The 21713-nt window shown below is 36.4% G+C and overlaps 1 protein-coding gene across 4 annotated transcripts in view; it reads right to left on the bottom strand.

Annotated features, from left to right (window-relative positions):
* lsamp (limbic system associated membrane protein) overlaps positions 1-21713 on the bottom strand; it is a 721324-nt gene that overhangs the window by 124524 nt on the left and 575087 nt on the right. For all 4 annotated transcript variants that reach the window (XM_028465480.1, XM_028465482.1, XM_028465481.1 and 1 more), the window contains 2 exons: positions 8416-8560; positions 1632-1719 (listed from right to left, as the gene is read on the bottom strand). In XM_028465480.1, coding sequence (XP_028321281.1) covers positions 1632-1719; positions 8416-8560 — 233 coding nt within the window. The remainder of the gene's footprint in view (positions 1-1631; positions 1720-8415; positions 8561-21713) is intronic.

Below are 21713 nucleotides of genomic sequence, written 5' to 3'. Positions count from 1 at the left end.
CAAAAATAAACTACATTATGGACCACAGATTTAAGCGTTCATGTTTTTTTTAAATAGTTTGTAATTTAGTTGACTGCTGAAATACATTCAAATGGTAAAAAAAAAAAAAAAAAAAAAACATATATACATTTATTTAAAAACAATGTTGGAACAATGCCTAAAAGGTGCAATATGGAACTTTGGATGTGTCGGAGAAGTACACCTTTTATAAAGTATATTCTCATAACCAGTGTTTGGAATAACGGCGTTAGGTAACGGCGTTTTTTTTTTTTCAGAAACGGGGTAATCTAACTAATTACTTTTTACGCCGTTACAACGCCGTTAGCGTTACTGAATGCTAAATGCGGTGCGTTACATGCATTGATTGAATAAACTTTTATCCAAAAGCACCCCTGGCTTCATACGCAGCTGTAGTGAGGAGGTGGGTTAAAAACAAGGTGAGCGATTATGATTGGCTAAGGTGGCGTCATGTTTCATGGTAGCCAATCAGAGCCAGTGTGAACGTGGAACAGTCTGATGAAAAGTTGGCATTTTTAAGGTAGCGATACAAACACTACTTTAAATTATTTGTGGTCAAAGACAAGAACGTGTATGTGAAGTGTTCATTATATCCAGGAGAGAAGACTTTGTCAACATCCGTTGTAAGCAACTCAAATTTAATGAAGCACCTCACAACGACACACACATCTAAAAAAATTCTTTGACATATAGCAACTTTTTTTTTTAACAGAAAATAGTTACTTTCCTTAGTAATGAGTTACTTTTATAGTTTTTATATAGAATTATAGAGTAATTCAATTACTAACTTTTTGGATCAAGTAGTGGTCAACTATAACTAATTACTTTTTTAAAGTAACGTTACCAACACTGGTCATAACTTAATAAACAAACTTAACTGAGATGAAAATTGGATTCCTGGAACACTGTTTGAAGTTAGAAAAATAGAAGTACTAACTTCTTTTCAGATCCTCTTTAATCTTAATCTCTTTCATCTTGTCCGTTAGCGAACCATAACATTCACGCTAACGTAAGCACGTAGCCAATTGTTGTATGACACGTCACGGCATAGTGTTCATGGGAAATGTAGGATTAGAACAACCAGCAGGGTTTCCAGATACATATTACATTTTAAAGTCTAAACACACATGAAAACCCTCACATTTCTTGACGAAAAACAGCCCAATCTGGCAACGATGTTGTAACATAGTTTCTGCAGCCTGCCGATTCAAACAGATGCTGTGGTATTTGTTTCATTCTTCACCAGCCAAAATGGCAATCATTTTTATCCGCATTTGGCGGGTTGGCGGGCGTTCTTTTAAAACCCTGGTAATATATCTTCTGCATTACCACAAATGTGTTCATTCCACTGTACAAAATATGGATGGATCACTGTTTGTCTGGTCTTACTGTACCTTTAAACTGAGATACAATCAAAACAACACAATGACAACTACTGTATATAGAAGCAGGCATTTTGCAAGTCTGTAGCAATTATTAAACATTATTTCCATGATTTCAGGTACTGTATGTACTTTAATTTCTTTAATGTGTTGTTGGTGTAATTCTCCACAAATATTGCCAAACTTTGTTTTGTCACAGCGTGAATAGATGAGCTCTGGTCAGTGGCTTACCTTGTACGATGAGATAAACCTGTGAGGTCTTGGGCTGCTGTTTTGTCTGTATGGAGCAGGTGTATGAACCCTCGTCATAGACATCAACCTAAACAAAACAAATAAGAATATGAGTTATTAAATTCATACATTCTTTATAATTATTACTTCACAAGTTCTATGTCATATTAGCAACTTTTACTCCTAAATAAGACACTGAGATGCTTAAACTCAGTTCAGGTTTAGGGTCCCATGGAGAGACCCCGTCTTTCTCTTTGCCATGGCCTCAGATGTGGTGGTTCTGAGTTTCATCTTAAACACTTCACATTGAGTTATGAACTGCCCCAGTAAGCACTGGAGGCTATTACCTAATGAAGCTCAAACATTTGGACTCTCCAGCACCACAATAAGGATTGAAAGCTGCTCAATGGTTCCACTCTCAGTCCAAAAACCACATTGCACCTCTTATATGAGGAGGACCAATGTAAATCAATCCCACCCTCTATTTGACTATCATGGGGTTGAACTTTTAAGTGTAGTTACCTTTAAAAACAAACAAACAAAAAATTTAACATCTCATGAACTGAATCTCCAACTCCTAGTCTCACAGCTCTGTTTCCTCATCTTAATATATAGAAAGTGTCTAGAGATACATTAAACGTAGCCATAGCCCGCAGGACTACGAGTACTTTTTCGGACCTTTTCTACATAAGCGTAATGTGCCTGTGTTTTCACCATGTCGGGATGGCCGATGGTCTAAGGCATTGCACTCAAGGATTCTTCCTTCCGCTGACGTGACTTTGAATCCCACTTTTGACATAAAACCTTTTTTCATTTTAACGTATTTAACACTGGAAATACCACCTTTAAAAATACATATCTGACAAAAATAAACATTTACGGTATTTCCTGGATTAGGATTAGGGTTAGGGCTAAAATAAAAGGGTTAGCGGGGTAGTATATATGATTAATGTGAGCTACAATACAACTGACGGAACTGACGGTATGTTGTTTATGAGAATTTATTTTGTTATTGAGTTAATTGATTTCAGATTGGGTTTGTTTTTTTTTGAGGGAGGAGTTACAGGTAGTGCCTATAAAAGAGAACCAGCCTCAGTTGCAAGGAAGGGAGTGATGAGTGTCCAGTCTCAGTCTGTGACTGAGGAGCGCTCATTGCGAGCATAGTTAAAACAGAATTGGTACAGAACTGGAGTAGCAAAGGGTAAACTGAACACATATATGGATTACATGAGGGGAAACACAAGACCTGTGAAGGACGCCTCTGATGTGTCTCGTCCAGTGACGTGCCGTGACCACGAGGGTTGGGTAGGCATGTTGCAAATGGAGACCACCAATGACAATTTCATATGTTTCTGCTGTCAAGTGTTAATTCAATTCAAATCAATTTTATTTGTATAAAGAAATTTCCAACAAAGTCATCTCAATGCGCTTATAAAAATATAAAATTCATAATAACAAAGAAAAAACTCAACAAGATCCACATGAACAAGTATTTGGGCCATCTAACAAAATCAACATCGGAAAACACCATTATAGAAACATAAACAATTATTTAATATAGCCTCCATATTCTCCCAACAAGATATATCTCATGACATGGCAGCACATCTGTTGTTTGTGTTGGAAACACAGAAACACGGAGTAAATGACAACAACAACTCAGAAAAGCCTCAGTGAGGAGCATCCACAAAGCCAATCCTTCCTTTTGTTCCTTTCACTGTAGAAAATACCAACAATGTCCTAACCTTACCTTTGCTGAAGGTCTGATAGCTCAGGTGTTGGTCTCCCATCTTTTAAAAGCTGTCCTCAAAAAAAGTTTCTCTATCATCTCTGGTGCTGTCACCCTGCCTGTAGTGTTATCCCGCCCACTAGCTAGAGAACGTAGCAGCAGCGGTCACATGGAATCAATTCACTAATGCACTGTGAACTTACGTATAGCATTTAGCATAGCGCGGATGTCATCTTAGGGATTTGACTGTGCATGCGCAAACACGTAAAAACAAGCAATGGGAACGGAGACAGAGGAGCAACATGCCTTTGGGAGGGGGCGTGGCCTCCCTCTGCCTTACAGCGGAGTGAGACTGTGCAGCTGTTCCAGGAAATAGCGCTGTTTAGTAATTTGGGCTATGAAATGCACAAAATGCGGACACTTTCAAAATTATAGGAACTGTAGGCTATTGGAAATGGAAAAATAAATAATTTATCACTATATTATAATTAAAAAAAAAAAATAATCAAAATATCAATTCACCCTTGGGTAGGCCCTGCCTACCTTGCCTACCCTGATGGCACGTCACTGGTGTAGCCTACTGGAAATTCAAAAGAAGGAGAAATCCTGGGTGAGCAGAAACAAATAAAGCTAAAAGCAAAACAAACAGAGGTTAAAGTATATATGTTCATGGATTTGTAAAATGTAGCCTGGCATCCCAATGCCCTTTACTTTTGTGTTTGCTCAGTTTTTGGTTTACTGTTTTGGGGATTCACTGTAATTATATTGCACCAACCAAAGAAGAAAAACAAATAGAAAACTGTTGAAATTGAGTTCTGCTTCTAAATCTGTCTGTCCCATGCGCTGCCGGTCCTGCTTACCACAGTGGGAGTGAAGAGCTTCTGAAAGTGGCACGACCCAATTATATCCCTGCTACACATAGCAGCTCACTTTACCCACATACAAACTGTGGGAGAGTCGTTTCCTCCTGAGACTTTAACATTTGGCCATTTACTCACCATCTACTACCATGATGTAGTTTTTTTTAACAAGTGCACTTTGCAAGTTCCTGTGTCACACAGATTACTGGCAGGCTATAACTGTGTATGTTGGTTGTTTTGTAACTAAGTAGCTAAAATAATTAAAATGTTCTAAAACAATGATTTTAAATGCTCTTTAGGAAGGAGTCAGAAAATCCAAAGCTTGCAAACACAAATCACAAAAGGAAGAATACTTGTCCTGTGCTTTATTCTGGCACTTTAAGCATCACCGTTGGCTAACAGTCTCTGATGAATGCTGAAAACTGCAGGCGGAATAGCTTTTATTAGCAACTAACAAACATAGTACTTGGAGCTACATTGAGTTTGCATATATTAATTGTCTAAGTGAGGAGGCAGCAAGACGACCTCTAAAAACCCATTTGTTTTGTGTAATATTGCAAAAAAAACTTTGTTGCCTGCTGTTTCTTTTCTTTTGTTTGCAACTGTCTATTTTTTCTTTGAATGTCAGCCCAGCCAAAGTATTGTCCTCATCACTTTTAACAACTAACTTGAAACAGGATATGTGTTGGGAAAGAAACACAATGGTTCCTGGATGATGGGTTTTCTATTAACATAATGTGGAAATGTTTGGAGCTGATAAGACTGGACTTTAAAATGCTGGTAATAAATATGTTTGTGATGTTTTTCAAACATGTGTGGTAATAAAAAAAATTAAAAAAAAACTACCTGCAGCAAGTAGAGTACAGTCATTATGGGAAACTACTTTGCAGTTGATGTTGCTAACTGATTCTATTCAGAAGGTGTAACCTTGATTAACATTTAAAAACAAAAACATGCACAAAACTTGCTAATTCTTACATGTTTTTTGAGAGGAGCAGAGAAAACAGTTTTTTTTGTTTTTTTTTTGGTTGTTGCTTAACCAAACACCACTTGAGGATATATTGATTAAAACCATAAACTATTAATTCTGCATGTCTATGAATTTTAAAAACTGCTGGTAATTGTATTTCTTTACACAAAACATTAATCATATACTAAAATTAAAACTATGACATCTTTCCCAATCACCCCTTCTCCTCTCCTGTGTTCATCTTGTCTCGGGTGATACGCTAGTGGGCATCAGAGGTTTGAAACACATTTTTTTTAAATTTCGTGATGCAAGCAAACTGATTGATTAGCACACATAGGAATTGATGCTGACGGTGCCACTAAAAATCTTGCCTAGTGCACCATCACCACAGTATTGCTACTATTGTGACTACTTTTAGCAACCTACCCTTCTGTTGTTACCCTTTTTTTCATCTAAATATTGTAGTGACCCACAGTTTTCCCACTCCTGTCTCCCCACGTTATAAGTGTAATAAATGTGATTGTCGTCATGTTTTTCTTGGACGAGATGAAACTGAAATTAAATTTTGTTGCTCTGTAACATGTGCAATGACAAATAAAGCTGATGGTTTTCAGACTCCCTTCACTCATTTTTTAGGTATATCTAGCAACTTAAAAAGTCATCCCACTGAGCAGACCGACGTTGAAACAACGTGACGGCCTGAAGTTGAGAAGACGTCTTTGGCGGGTGCAGAATGAAAGTTTATACACCGTCTTTTTCGGACGTCTGAAAACGATGTACTCTAGACATCCCAGAAAGATGGATAAGAAAGATGGCCCATGGTGGGTTCAATCCCTAGACCTTATGCTTTTAAGTGCACTTTGTTACCTATTCAGCTACTGTGACCACAAGAATGAACATTTGAATGACCAAAGTTTGTTGCATCGTCGAATAAAGCCAGATATTAATTTTTCTATCCAAATCTTTTATCAAAGGTACATTGTCAGTTATTTGAAACGCATACAATACCATTCATTTTGGGGGTATTGTTAATTTAACCTGACCCGATGACGTCCAAAAAAGACGTCTTCTCAACGTTGACTTGCTCAATGGGAGCTCAACATTAATTATTTCTTAAAAAGATCGCAGACCATATTTTTTTTTTTTATTCATTTATTCAGTTTATTTCCGACATGGTTGCATTCACAGAAGTTTTGTTATTCCTTTTTTTTGTTTTTTTTGTTTTGTACATGCTGAAAAAGGAGACGAGAGAAGCAGTTTGCTTATCCAAGTCCCGTCCCCTGTTTTGAACACAGAAAATTTACATCAATGTCAATGTCAACTTTATCAAAGCTTGTCTCTCTGGTATATGTTGAGGAAGTACACCTGGATATATACTTAGAGACTGTGGATATTACTGAATAATGATTTTTAATAAACAAACACATGCACATGCATGTGTCTGTGACTGAGTGTGGAATTGCAAGGCTGTTTAAATTCTATATGTGAAATTGCTTCAAACGTTGAATGACATATCAAGGTTCAGATGAGGTCATAGTCATGACGTTCAGATGTCGACCTATTTTGGACATCATATAGACGTGCAGATGTGGTCCAGACTGGCTGACGCGTTATGAACATGATCTGGAGGTCCGTGGACGTCGGATGTTTAGTGGGATTACATTAGAAAAAGTCCCTAGATATCTATCAATATCACCCCCATCTATTATCTATCTGTCCTCTATTTACAGCCTTTATATGCCATCTGGCCTGTGTATTTCTCATGTCTTACCATCCATTCGTCCACTAAAATGCCAGAGTTTAGGATGAGCTTCTATGAGATGTTCAGGAGGACTGCAAGCGTCTTTTACCCCCCCATGTCGCTTTTTGGAAAGTTTAGAAAATCTATATATCAATATCAAAACCCAGTGATTATGACTCATTCCAGGTTTGGACATAGTTATCTCCTGATTCAGCTCCCTGAAGAACAGATTGTTGACTTTGCAGCTTTAAACCATGGACAAACACTTTTAACAGAGGACCTGACCATTCACTGTAGGAGGATTATTACTGACAAAAATAAATAAATCGATTAAAGACGGTACCTACAGTATTTGTAGTTCTAAATGTGTGTTTTGATAGATTATTTAATACATTTGTCTCTACCACATGCAAGCTCCCCGAATGAAATACCTCCCTGCTATCGTTGTTATTAAATGGGCTACATGCAAATATATAGAAATTCAAACTAGGCGGAACAGCCATTGGGAACTTTTCTTACTGGGACTTGGCAACACTGCTAGTACACAAGATATCTTAATGAGATTGATTCATGATAAACATTCATTAATTACCCCATCCGTCAGAAAAAAAAAATGATAGCAAGAAGGGGTGTTGAAAAAAAAATCGATTCTGTGATAAATCGCGAGATTACGTCGCACAATTCTCGGATCGATTCAAAATGCAGCCATATCAATTTTTATAGATTTTTTTTTATTTTTTTTACCTTAATTTAATCAGTAAAGTCTTTACCACAGCAGGAGACATTGTAACTGCACAAAGAAGTGCTCTGAAACCTGGGCATGTTGACCAGCTTGTGTTTTTTCAATAAAATCTAAAAAGAAAGTACTAACTTTCTGCATTTATTTGTTGTTCTAGGCATATACCTCATTAACTGATTGCACAAAAGTCATGTTGCACTAAAGTCAAAGTTGGTTTAAAATCCACAGGCAGATTGTATGTTATTTTTATTATTTTTTTTAAGTTGTTGGCACATGGCATGTTAAAGCCAATGTTTTGTGTAAAATATGCCAATAAAATATATTTCATACATAATGTTGTCATGAAGGTGTACACATTTACAGATTAGTTGTTTCTTAAGTCATATACAAAAAACAAAGTCGCAATAATGGGCCTAATACTTTAATATCGGGACACAAATCGTATCGCCAGATGCCAGGCAATACACACCCTAATAGCAAGTTAACTTATAAAACTATCTTTTATTTCTGTAATCTTCATGCTAGGCTAAGCTAACTCCCTCAATCAGACAAGAACATTCTACAGTATGTCACTCTAATTTCAGTATCAATTTATGCAAACAGATGTTGAAAATAATAAACATAGAACTCTTATTAAGACCGTTAATGATTGATTCATTTATCTCTGCATACAAAGTATGTTTCATCTTTATTTTCACATATTTTACAAAGAATCAAACATGTAAAGATTATATATGTTTTTTACCTTCTGTATGCGTAGGCTGTACTCAAGCTGTCCTTTGGTGACCAGGTCCACTCTGGGGTCCAGGGACCACTTGTCCTGGCCAGCAAAAATGATGTTGGATCGATTGAGCCAGGCCACTTTTGATACTTTATCATCAACGTAACACCTGAGGGCACAAACAAGTGGGTTTTTGGTTCGACATTTAAAAGGTCATGTTTTTTGTAGTGAGAGTACATATGACATTAAAACATGAAATAAGAAAATATTAAATGAAACAGTTTCAAAAAGTTCTGAGGCACTGAGACTGTAGTTTAAAAGCTTTTATTCCATGAGGGCTATTTATTAAATAAAAACCATGCCGTAACCATACCAAACAACTTGTTCGATAAGATTTGTCTTTATAGAAAGTATATAATTAAGTAAATACACAGGCAAAATATTTTGTAGTTTATTCCTTTAGGTTACTTGTTTTTTTACTTCAATTTTGCTGTTATGTTGGGGTTTTTTTTTATATGTTTTAATATTGTTTGTCCTGGACCACTATCACATCAGACCAAGTTTCCGTAAACCAGGTGGTGGAAGGGTGGTATTGTCAGTGGGTTTCTCGTGTTCTTCAATCTCCTGTGCAGTAAACACACTTCCCAGACGTGCATTACTTTTGCACTGGTCTGATCAAGTCAGTTAAATTAAGTTGGTAGAAGTAGCAGTTTTTCACTAAAAAAGTACAAGAAAATACTTACAAATAATATGCAGTACATTTTTCAAAACTTCATTCTTTCTTTGCGGACCAGTATCAAACGACTGACCACTGTTTGGGAACCCACTTACAAGTTGATAGAGAGATATCACAATAGCTAACTACCAGTCAGTGGCGGATGGCCATTAGAGGGTGTGAGGGCGCCGCCCCACCACTCAGCACGTTAGTTTGAGTAAGACATAAAAAACAATAAAAATCAATTAAAAATAATCAATTAAAAATAATCAATTAAAAATAATCAATTAAAAATAATCAATTAAAAATAATCAATTAAAAATACTATGAAACAACGTATTTAGATAATCAGAATAAATATGATATAGATAATGATGATGTGTAAAGTTGTTTTGTTCATCAGTGTCAGATTGGTGACGTGCTTCCTCCTTGGCTCGCAAAAATCTTTACCATCCACTCTCATTAAAAGATGTGCATGCGCAGTAACTCCTCTTCAATACAAATCAATGGAGTGTCTGTTGGCGCAGCTATATTCCCCCATAGACACTCTGCGGCTGTGAAGAGTTGAATGCAGCCAGATTCTTTACACAACACCCCCTCCCGCTATGGGAGGGGCTGACATCAAAGTCGTCCATCATTAAGCGGCTTTGACAGGTGAAATAATGAGACGACCCATTTAAAGCACTTTTCAGAGAAGGCACAAGAAACATGAAAAAACTGAATTTGATGAAGTAAAATTTTTAACATGTTCTTATTTTGTAAAATAGGTCCTAAATTACATTTTGTCAATTGTCTATATTCATTTACCACTTCCTTTGTCATTCTGTTTTATTTAGTTATTTGTTAAACTGCTGTAACTAAAACAATAGGTAAACTCTGAACTATAACTCAAGAAGTATAATAACCGTGACACACATTCACTCACTCTATTGTATAAACCAGAGTTAATAGACATAAATCTATCCATGAGGCACTAAATACTGTTTCTTTCCACTTAGTTTCAAAAGCAGATTCTGAGAACCACTGGTATAAACTACATTTGTTCTTGCTTGTTTATGGGTTCTGTAGAAATAAATGTGGTTAGTCTGAAAGCAGTTCTGTAACTGCAATGTTCCCTACTTATTTGTTCAAAGCTACACAAACCCTGTTTTTGGTGTACAGTATATTGTTTTTGGAGTTGTAGCCCCCCCTGGAGAAAAATGCACTAGCCGCAACTGTTACCGGTACCCACAGAGTGGTACCATTTGATATTTTAGTGAGCCACTTTAACAAGTGACATGTTATTGAATTTTTTCAGTTTGTAACATTGATGGTTATTGCCAAACAGCAAACCGCATAAAATCTGTACCTAGAACACGACAGATGTGGCATCAGGTAAACAACATTTTAGGAAACAATGTGGTTAACTGGGCATATCAAAACTCAATCAAACAAACACAAACAAAATTATTGAAACAATAAAAAATGTTTCTTTCCTATCTGCGTTCCCTCCTCTACCTGATAAATATAGCATCTTCAACAATGAGATGCTAGCAGTGAGAAAAGACACTGGAAATCCTTTTCTGCTGTCACCACATTACGCTGACTAAGCTGGAGCGACATCTTGCACAGGAGTAGAATTGTGCGTTTTCCTCAAGAATAAATGTAAATGTAGGAAGACGTTGAAATCAATAGGAATGAATATTAGCTGCAATGGAAGCTGACAGTGGATGCGCTTCACATGCAAATGCAGACAAGTCCCAAAGCTTTGCTTTGCTTGGCATTTTAGTTTGTTTGGCTTGGATAGAGTAGATTAGGCAGCAGAGAGAGGTTTTCTCTGGCAGGTGAGCAGTGGCACAGTCACCCCTGTCTGATACCTCATATGGAGTGGATGTCAGCTTTGTTGAAGGTTTGCAGCTCACAGCTTGAGTCCCAAGTGAAGCTCCCCCTCTTTGTGTGGTTGATAACTCACTGTATTCATTGACTCATCCTGCCATCCACATCCCATATCGCTCAGCCTCCAAGCGTAGTGATTGGCTCTAATTAAAAGGGATGCCATGAAATTGTTGTACATAGTTTTTTTTTAATGCATACAGTATTTTCTCACAATTATGAAGAGCTGAATGGATATTTCGATAATACTGTAGATATGATTTTGTTATATTGCCCTTGTGTTTCTTTTAGCTTTTACTGTTGAGGAAATTTCCTTTGCGAAAAATAAAATGTGTATTTTGGTTGAGTTGTAAGACTGATGTCATACACTGTGTAGTCTACATTCAGTACATTCAGGGACAACGTTGAGAACCAGGGGTGGACTGGCCATCTGACATACCGGGCATTGTCCCGGTGGGTCGTTGACCCGAAGTGGGCCGGTCTAGTGCAAGCGAGTAGAGGCAAGCATTGCAACAGGCGGCCAAAAATGGTCCAAATGTGGCAAAATCGTGGCAAGAAATGACTGAAAAGTGACTAAAATGGGCCAAAAGCAGTCAAGAATGGGCAAAAAATTGGCAAATAAAGAAGAACCAGGTGGTATATAATGGCAAAGGGTAGCTTTAATGAGCAAAATGTGGTAAACAATAGTGGAAAAAGGACAAAAATGTGGAACAAAAAGAGTCAAAATGTATGGGAAAAGGGGAAAAAAAAGTGGTATTTATTGGGCAAAAGGTAGCTTATTGGGATGAAAAGTGGCCAAAAACAATTTAAGAAAGGACAAAAATTGGATTAAAATGACTTGCAAAAATAGACAAAAAATGGATATTTATTTTTAAATGGACTTGGTAAATGGACTTGATTTTATATAGCGCTTTATCACCACACTGAAGCAGTCTCAAAGCGCTTCACACATCAGCTCATTCACCCAATCACTCTCACATTCACACACCAGTGGGACAGGACTGCCATGCAAGGTGCTAGTCGACCACTGGGAGCAACTTAGGGTTCAGTGTCTTGCCCAAGGACACTTCGACACATACTCAGGTACTGGGATCGAACCCCCAACCTCTCGATCAGAAGACGACCCACTACCACCTGAGCCATGGTCGTGACAGCAATGGTAGCTAAAGTCGGAAAAAATGGGACAAAGGAAAACGTTTGCCCCTTTTAAGGTTTTCTGGGGGAATAATAAACAAAATTAAGACATAAAGAGTCACATGTTGAGTATCCCTGACTTAATAACAGCTTCTACATAGTGTCCGCTGATAATGTAGTGGGCTGGTCTGGACAGAAAAATTCCAGTCCACCCCTGTCTAGAACACAACCACCTTGCTGAGAAAAAGCCTCACTAACGTGTCATCTATTAAATCAAATTATTTTTCTGATTCAAAGCCTAATTTAACATTGAAATAGAACAAAAAAACAATGTTATTCCCCATTTCTCTAAGTGTTAATGCTACCCAATCACGACACATCAGTGAAAACCATGGCCACGCACTTTGAAATTGAAGAGCTTTTAAGGTTCTTGGTTAGCGATGGCTTCAATAGCTTCCTTGCAAACAAGTGCATTGTTTGCTGATACAAAGCTTGCTTTTTATTTCCTCATTAACGCTTCTACCCCACTGTAAAGTGAACTGTGAAGAGGAGGAGGAATAAAAGTGGCAATGGGGAAGATAGAAAAGGGGAATAAATGTGAATGTAATGTCAAGACCAGTTTTGTTCAGTTGCCTCGATAAAATAAAATGTTAGGCACAAAACTAAAGCTGTTACTGAAGTCAAGGTTTTAACGGCAACTTTCTGTAACGACAATCTTCAACAAAAGTGAATTAATTCCATTTGGTACAAACATTACTAGATCCTAAACATCTTCAATTCCACCTCTTTACTATCTTACCGACCTAACTCCATCTTTTAAAACTGATTTTAAAATAAATATATGATTGCCTCTAATTATTGTAGTGTACCAAATGCTTTATTGAAATGAAAAAAAAAAAAAAAATCACACAGAAGACAATTAAATATTTCTGAGCTGCTATGGTCACCTCATTTTCACTTCACACCCTACAAACATTCCAACACACAACAAAAGACTGCGGTCCTACATAACAGGGTTGCAAGTGTTAATTCCAATCACCCCGAACCGTACTTTGTGAAAATAAGTGATATCACAGGATCCACGTTCCTGAACGCATATTTATCAAGAAATTAGTGTGGAAAAGTACTTTAAACTCATCGAGTGGCTTTGAAATCAAAATAAAGGCAGATCATTGAAAAGGAGTGTTAATGTAATCGCAACAAAAAAATTAAAAAAAAGAAAAGAAAAAGAAATCAAACTCAGTAAATAATGATATCTGGTATCGGTCCGATATCAACCAGAAAACCAATATCGGGTTTTATAGGACTGCATGTAAAATCTCTGATATAAGCGCTCCGATAAGTTTTTGTCGTCCTCAGTTGTTCCCACCATATACTGACAGTAAAAAATAACTGAAGTGAACTTCAATTGTTGACTATTGTTCTCAAGCCTTTTCTAACATTCCACACTACACACTATGTAATAAAAGTATGTATGATTCGTGCTGATATTGTATCAGATTGATTTCGGTATCGGCCAATATGCAAGGCTGCAATATCGGTATCGTATCGGAAGTGAAAAAGTTGTATCGAGACATCCCTAGTAAATATTACAAAGAGCTTGTTCAGATCAGCTTTTAATGAGAATAATTTTAACCGAACAATGTCCTCATAAAACAACAACATTAAAGAGTGACTTTTCTTTGTCTAATGCCATTCAAGTGTTGGTACATTATGCTGAATCTAACAGTTATTTATTCCATAATTTGTCTTTTATCCATTTTTTCCCACAACAAACTTTAGCGTCGGCCTCAATCTGTACAAATTGTTTGTGTTGGTACCACTAATAGCTCATTTGGTTATGAGCCAAATAAGCTATTAATAAAAATTGGGCAAATCTTGCCTTGGGATGAAGGACATCCGAATGATTTATCTCTTGTGATTCAGAGAGCTTGTTCAAAATGAAAAAGGAGTTTTCTTTAGCATCAGCTAGTATTTGAAGCTAATGTTTGTTAGCAGTTCTAATTATCATGATCTACATTAGGGGTGTTAAAAAAAATTGATTTGACAATATTACGTCGAGCAATTCTCGGATCGACTCAAAATGTATCATATCGATTATTATTTTTTTAATTAATTTATTTATTTTTTTACCTTAATTTAACCAGTAAAGTCTTTTCCACAGCAGGAGACATTGTAACTGCACAAAAAAGTGCTCTAAAACCTGGACATGTTGACCAGCTTGTGTTTTTTCAATCAAATCTAAAAAGAAAGTACTAACTTTCTGCATTTATTTGTTGTTCTAGGCATATACCTCAGTTAAGTTACACTAAAGTCAAAGTCGGTTTAAAAGCCACAGGCAGATTGTATGTTATTTTCTTTATTTTAAGTTGTTGGCACATGGCATGTTAAAGCCAATGTTTTGAGTGTAAAATATGCCAATAAAATATATTTCATACATAATGTTCTCATGAAGGTGTACACATTTACAGATTAGTTGTTTCTTGTCAGTTATTAAAAAAAAAATAATAATACAATAATCACCTTCTACTTTAATATAGGGATATATCGTACCGTATTGTGACCTATAGAGGGAGAGAGGGAGAGAGAGAGAGAGAGAGAGAGAGAGGGAGAGAGAGAGAGAGAGAGAGAGAGAGAGGAAGAAGAAGTTGTATCGGGACATCCCGAGTAGGTAAATAAGTTGCTATTGTCCTTAAAAATAACATGATACATGAGTGTAAAGAGCATCTCATTAGCTTTCACAAACTGGTGGGATTTCTCAGAAAGAGCAAATATTGGCGGAGTTTAAGTGTTTTAATCTAACGTTCTCCGAGATGCGTTCAGGGTCCCTGGGAAACCCAGACAAATTCTAAAACGGTGACCCTAATGTTGTTGTCATCACAGATGGCGGAGATTCAGAGATTTTGTCGACCTGTTGTCGTGAGTTAAATAAGAGGCATTCAAGGTCCGATGGAAAGTCTTTTTTTCTTTTAAATTATATTTGGGGCTGATTATATTTGGGGCTGATTAAAATCTGGGGCTTTAGCCCCGAACAAAACAGCCTAGTGACGCCACTGGTTTGTGCACAGTAATCCTGCATTGAGGTGTGTGTGTGTGTGTGTGTGTGTAGCTGCTAGTTAAGCACACATTGTGCTGCTGAGGGGGAAAATATGTCAGGCTTCTTTTTGTTTTTACACGTTTCTTTTGTCATGAACAAAGTGCATCAGAGAAATGTATCGTTTTTACTGTCAGTGAGTGGCAGAGTTTTTCCTGTTTCTAAAAGCAAAGAGGCACACGCTGTTATTTCACTAAAACTGTATAATGTACATGAATGATCACATCATTTTGGACTATTGCAGTATGTAAACCTCTCCACTAAACGTGTCAGTATTTATTTTTAGCAATCGTATACTTACACACAAATTAAAGAGGATGCATGAATATAATATACGAGTTTTGTAAGCTTGCTGTGATAAAAGCTTGGAATAGTTGAACTGACTAAAAGCACAAATACACTGAGGTACATGGTTTCTATAACATTTAATTATATATATTTTACTTAATGATTTGCACTACAAATAATACAGGGCTAAGTCTATGTCTGGACAGCATATTTCAGGAAAGTGAAAACAGGGATCTAAAAAGAAAACCCAAACATAAAAGTTCCACTTAGAAAAAGCTCCAGGCCAAGCTTAGACTTATGAATAATGACAGATAAAGTGCATGGAGTCTTTTTCAATCAGGTTAAAAAGATTATAGGAGTTATACAAGCACACACCAAAAGGATGAGCTTTATTTTAATCAGATGGGATCAGTTAAATCAAAAAGAAATGGCTACATAATGTACTTTTAATTGGGCTGGAAATGAAGCTGGTTACTCAGTGTTCATATACAGTATCTGTTGATTAGATCTTTTTCATAGCACCTGATTGTCGGCAGTGAATGGACATATTGTTTTTGAAGTTGATGTTTTGGAAGCCATGTGCTGCACACATATTGCAGACATTGGTGTTCCTCTGGGGTCAATTTGACCCCAAGCTGTTTTAGCTGTGTGAAACACAGAATTTGGTCTGGTGGTGGCGTGAGAGAACAGGTCAATGTTTCATTATCAAAGGGTGATTTATGTATTCAATAAATAAACAAAGTTCCTGACACAAAAACTTGGTCAATAATTTTTGGGAAATCATTTTTTGGAGGCAAATATCCAGATTGACCCCAAGGGTAAAATTTTAGGATAATAGAAAGATTAAAATGGAACATGTCATGAACATTAATTTTGTGCTATTTTGTGTTGCGCTGTTTGAATTAAAAGTGCAATTTGAGGATAATTACATGCCTTTTCTTTCCCTCTCTCCTATCCACAGACTTGTAAGTCTGTAATGTCATGGCCAATTCAAGCAAGAAAAAATAATCACCCAAATGTCCCCATGTACAGTATATCTTCCTTCCCATCAGTCACTACCATATGTCACAATCAAAGATTTGAAAAAATACTAAACAAAAATTGCAAATGATGAAACGCAACACATGGCATCAGTGCTAACATTCCCATCTTCTCAACTCTAAGACATCACTGTAACGTTCCCTGCTGTCATCCCCATGTACTACTGCCTATTATTACAGCCCACCCAATTCTTTCTGACTCAAAAGTAGCCAGCTTTTAACCACAATACAAAAACAGGCCATTGATCAGTGCTGGGCACCTTATCACCTATACTTTCCTTTACCAGTACTGACTGGGAATGCTGAAGCCCTCAGAGGGTTGTGATAACCTTTGGTCCAGGCTGCAAAGCCTTCTCAGTTGGAAATATTGGCTGTTCTCACTTGTTAGCAAATGCCAAATCTGCTCTCATTAGCCTGCACAGCGAGGCACTGTGGTCTGATGGTTACTCTTTGTTTGTCTTTGTGTACACTAAGTCTCTGTTATTTTTGTTAAAAAAACAAAAAACCAAAAAAAAATGGTTGGTATATTTTACATGTCCAATATTGGACAATAAACACAAAATATAATATGAACTAAGTTTGTTTTAAAGGCAGAAGTAATCTGGTTTTGCTGGATGCAACTCTACTGTATATGAGCAAACCAAGTATTGCACATAATGAACAAAGTAACAGAATGTAATTAAATGCAAGATGTTTTTTTTTTTGTCATTTAATAGATATAATTGTATAGAGTGGGGTCACCGAAATATAATGGATGACTAGCATTAATTGAAAAGGTAGGAAATACTTGCGTTTCGACGCTTTATTTTTCTTAATTCATGCAATTGTTTCATTTTCAAATGAACTCTTCTGAAAAATTTCATAGAAAAACCATAATGTTCCTATGTTCATAGCCACAAACTACTTTTAACTAATAGAAACACGTTTAAAAATGTTTCAATCATATATATACATTTGAAAAAAAATAAATAAATAAATTTCCTTTCATTTTTTTTTTTTTTAACATCACAATTTAAACACCAAATCTGCTGCATTCTTTAACAAAATCCTATCTGTGTTACTTGAACAACTTTGTAACAATGTTTCTGTGAAAATAAACATTCTAAATACTAACTACATCTGTCATCTGAATTTATTTTTGAGTTTGAATCCTGCAAAGTAAATCAGATTTTAGACGGAGCTCATTGGTGAATGCTTCTTTTGTTAGAACAGTCCTGAGGGCCCCTCAAGTGCTCTATACGGGCTATCTGGTGCTCACGGGCCACTGTGTTGGTGACCTCTGGTATAGAGTAATGTGAATTTAGTATGAAAGTAGAATAAAGTCACATTTTTCTTATTACTGTGATGAACTGGCACTCTGACCAGGGTGTACCCCTGCTTAGCACCCAATGAAAGCTGGATTTAGGCACCAGCAGACCCCTGTGACCCTGAAAAAGGAGCAATCGGGTCAGAAAATGTATAGATATTTCCTATAAGCTAAGAATAAACTTGATTGAAATGTCTGAGCAATATATACTCGGCATTTATCTTGAAATAATCCAAATTAAAAGGTTTCAGAAAAAGTTAGACCCTGGAAAACTTGATTTGGAAGAATGAGCCATTGTTGGAAAACATAAATTAACTGCAGTCATGACAAGGGTATAGTTTCTCTGCTGCATTATCCTGCGTCTCTAACTCATTTTATTTAAATATTTTGCTTACAATCTGTCATTTATTAGCACAACAGAATCACAGAGTAAGTCATTATCTACAAGATCCTGTCAACACACATAAATCTCAGAGGAATAAAGTACAGTCTCAAGATTAAAACAGATATTTATAATGTAAATTCTTACTTTTGTCATTATTTATAGGCTTGTAAATGACATATGGTAAAGTTGTTGATCTGTCTATACTGGTGTGGTTTTGCTTGGGATGCTGTTTCACACTGATGGATGTTCCACAGTTCTGTATTATACTCCTGTCCTGCCCCGCTGTGCTGTGCCAATATGAACTGGACAATAAGCTACAGCCGACAGGGGACTGTGTGGGCTGACGGATGCCTTTGGCCGGAGCTGCTGAGCTGGGCTCGTGCTGACAGCAGGGCTGGATTGGATGGATCCCTGCTCTAGGGCTAGCTGTGGGGGAGGACCAAAGAGCAGACTGGAGGCACGGAGTGAAAGTGTAATGAGAGGAATTGTGTGCCCCGAGTGACGGAGATACCAAGCTATCTGCTCTCACTATCAATAACCACTTCTCCAATCTCTACTCCTCTTTTCTATTACTTTTTGCATCTCTTCATCTCTTGCTCTTTCATCCACCAACAACACCTCTCATTTTCTCTTCACTTTGCCTCTTCTTTTTTTTTAATATACATATAGTTTTTAAACCCTTCCATAACATGCAGTTTTCTTCCAGCAACATTGCGGAGTGGTTCTGTGTTGAGTTTTTTTTTTTTTTTTTTTTTTTTATAGTTTATATTGGATGTGTAGCAGTAAAATTGTTAATAGTAGCCAACATATAAGTGGTACATTTTTTTAGCCTAAGGTGCAATATTTGATCAAACCAATTGAATGTGGACAACCATACTCTGCTGGTAGTAGAGTTGTCTTCTATTCAAGTGGTTTGGGGTTCAATCCCAAAGCTATACCTGTCAAAGTGCATGTGTTGAAGTGTGTTTGAGCAAGAAAATGAACCCTATATTGCTATCAAGGATAGATCAGTGACTTGTATGGACGCTCTGTGAAGTGAGTGAATTTGGTCGATATTCAAAAGAACATTTGAACTATTTTGGTGTAATTACATGATTTTATAAATTAAGGTTATTTACAAGCTTGTTCCTTATTTGCGATTGTCATAATATCTAACTGTTAAAGTTGGTCTATTGATATGTACTGTATGTGGTTCTGTGATGGTGTGTCTATCACATTGCTTGACTCTGTGTGTCCACAGTTTACTTCGTCTTGAAACAATTATATAAAGGGTTAGTGCCTATATGGACAGCAAATGGACATCCTGTTTACTATACCACCTATGAACCACAAATGCATGTATCATGCACTCACATTCATATGGGCAATTTTTTTGCCAAAGATCCTTGAGTTGTTTGAGGACCAGTTATAGCTCCTGAGCAACTGGCCAACACAGTGCTGCAGATTTCACCATCATACTAGTTATACAAACAATTCATATTATATTTATTAGAGCGAGTCAGAGAAAAAGATCAATACTTCTCTTAAAAAAAGTCAATGAAATCAAAACATTTTTAGTTTTAAACTAAAATGGGATTCTGTTCCCATGGTTCTGTGCCCATGGAACAATAGTGTTTTCACCACCATGTGATGCCACACATTTTTACTTGCAATTTCACAAAAAAAAAAACTTCAGACCAAACAAAAAAAAAAAAAAAAAAACCTTAAATATTTTCTCTGAGTGATGGGAGAAAAAAAAAAATCTTGTTTTATGCAATTAATGGAGATATAAAAGTGAGCTCAGAGTAGCCACAGTTTGATCAAAGCATTCGTTGCTTTGGTCTTTGAACTAAAACTCACTACTCAGTTCAACACTCTTGTTGTGCACTTCAATACAGGAGATAAATAAAAAATTAAAAGGTAGACTAAAGGAAAGGTACGATTTTTCAACCAGGCCGGGAAGAACAGACTAAAGTAAAAATGAGGGAAAACTCAATTCAAAGCTGTTTTATAAAATCAAAGCCAGCTAATTTTTTTATGAGCTCAAAGCAATTTTTGCCCTAGATGTTTTTTCTGAAAACAAACTAAAGGTATTTGTGTTAAGGTTAAAGTTTATAGGAACGGAGCGCAGCACAACAAATACCAGGATGAAAAACCCCAATTTTTTTTTTCTGCTAACAACAAAGAATAGAAAACAGCATGCCCCAAATGTAACTGAGTCATACTTTTGAGCAATCACACATGAATTAGTGTTTGTCACTGTGGGTGTTGGGTTAACCATCTATCAGCAGATCAAATCACAGGTAAACTTTTATAAATTTGTGTTGACACCATTCAGGAAATGGGTCATGGTAATAATTATAATATCAAAATGAAGGTTCAGTGTGTTGAAGAGTTATTTGTAATAATATATTTGTAGTGTTTAATGAGGAATTTCAATTTAAGTCATACCTAATAAGAATTTCTAATGACTGCAAAGTGTTATTTCCTAGCAAGACGCTGGTTTACTGAAAGCCAAAAAAAAAATGCCTTCATGTTGAAATTTAATAGTGGTACACATACCTTTACAAACACACGAGTAAGCGCTATTTTTAGAAATAACCACGTGGAAATATATAAACAGGGGTGCACATTAGTGGTGCGCTGGGGTGAATGTGTCACCAAGAAAACAAACATCCCAAATAACTCTTAAACCATGTAGCACTGTTTGAAGTTAAGTATACAAATGAAACCATAAAAACATTAAATACTTGATATAATTCATGTGTTTTTTACTTTTTACTATAGTATATATTTTTCAACAAATATATTTTGTTTCGGCTTTTGAAAAAGCAGATATTTATAGATTTATTTTTCACTAATTTAATTTGAAAGCTTTATATTCTGTGAGGCTTTAAAGAGCAGACATGCTGTTGTGCTGTTTCTATTCATTTTAGCTTAAATTTGGTTCATTCTGTTTCTCCTGTGAGGTGGTTATGGAAAACATGTATTTAAAAAGTAAGCACCAAAAGCAACAACCCTTGGTGTTCCCCTGAGCACTAGTCAAAACAAGTTCTGATGAACTACGGCCGGGCCCACGCAACGTCTCTGCGCCGAATAGCACGTACCACGTTTCACAGAATTCAGTCAAATGACTCAGTTCCACCTAGTAAAACAAATGAAACTGTGCTGTGTAATTGTAATCTACGTTGAATTGTCTTTGAAATGATATGTCACAGGACTATGTTCCGATAAATTTAGAAATTACAGAAAAAGCGTCCATGCGTACACATCCATAGATTATAGCTACCATATTTCAGCCCGAGTGAGTGGCATTTTGAGTCCAGTAGCCCAACCTAAAAAGTTCTATGCTGCCCTGTATATCCATTTGTTTTTACATGTATTGGCTTGTTATTGTCATTTACCTATGATCTAGGAAGAAATTACCAGTAGAATAAACAAAAGCACAAGCGCATTACACTGCCTCCTACTGGGAGGTTCCGCCTTTTGTAAGGCAGATTTATTTTTTT

The sequence above is a fragment of the Gouania willdenowi genome, chromosome 13 (genome assembly GCF_900634775.1).
Source record: "Gouania willdenowi chromosome 13, fGouWil2.1, whole genome shotgun sequence".
Classification (NCBI taxonomy): Eukaryota; Metazoa; Chordata; class Actinopteri; order Blenniiformes; family Gobiesocidae; genus Gouania; species Gouania willdenowi.
This window is presented reverse-complemented; position numbering and strand designations above follow the sequence as displayed.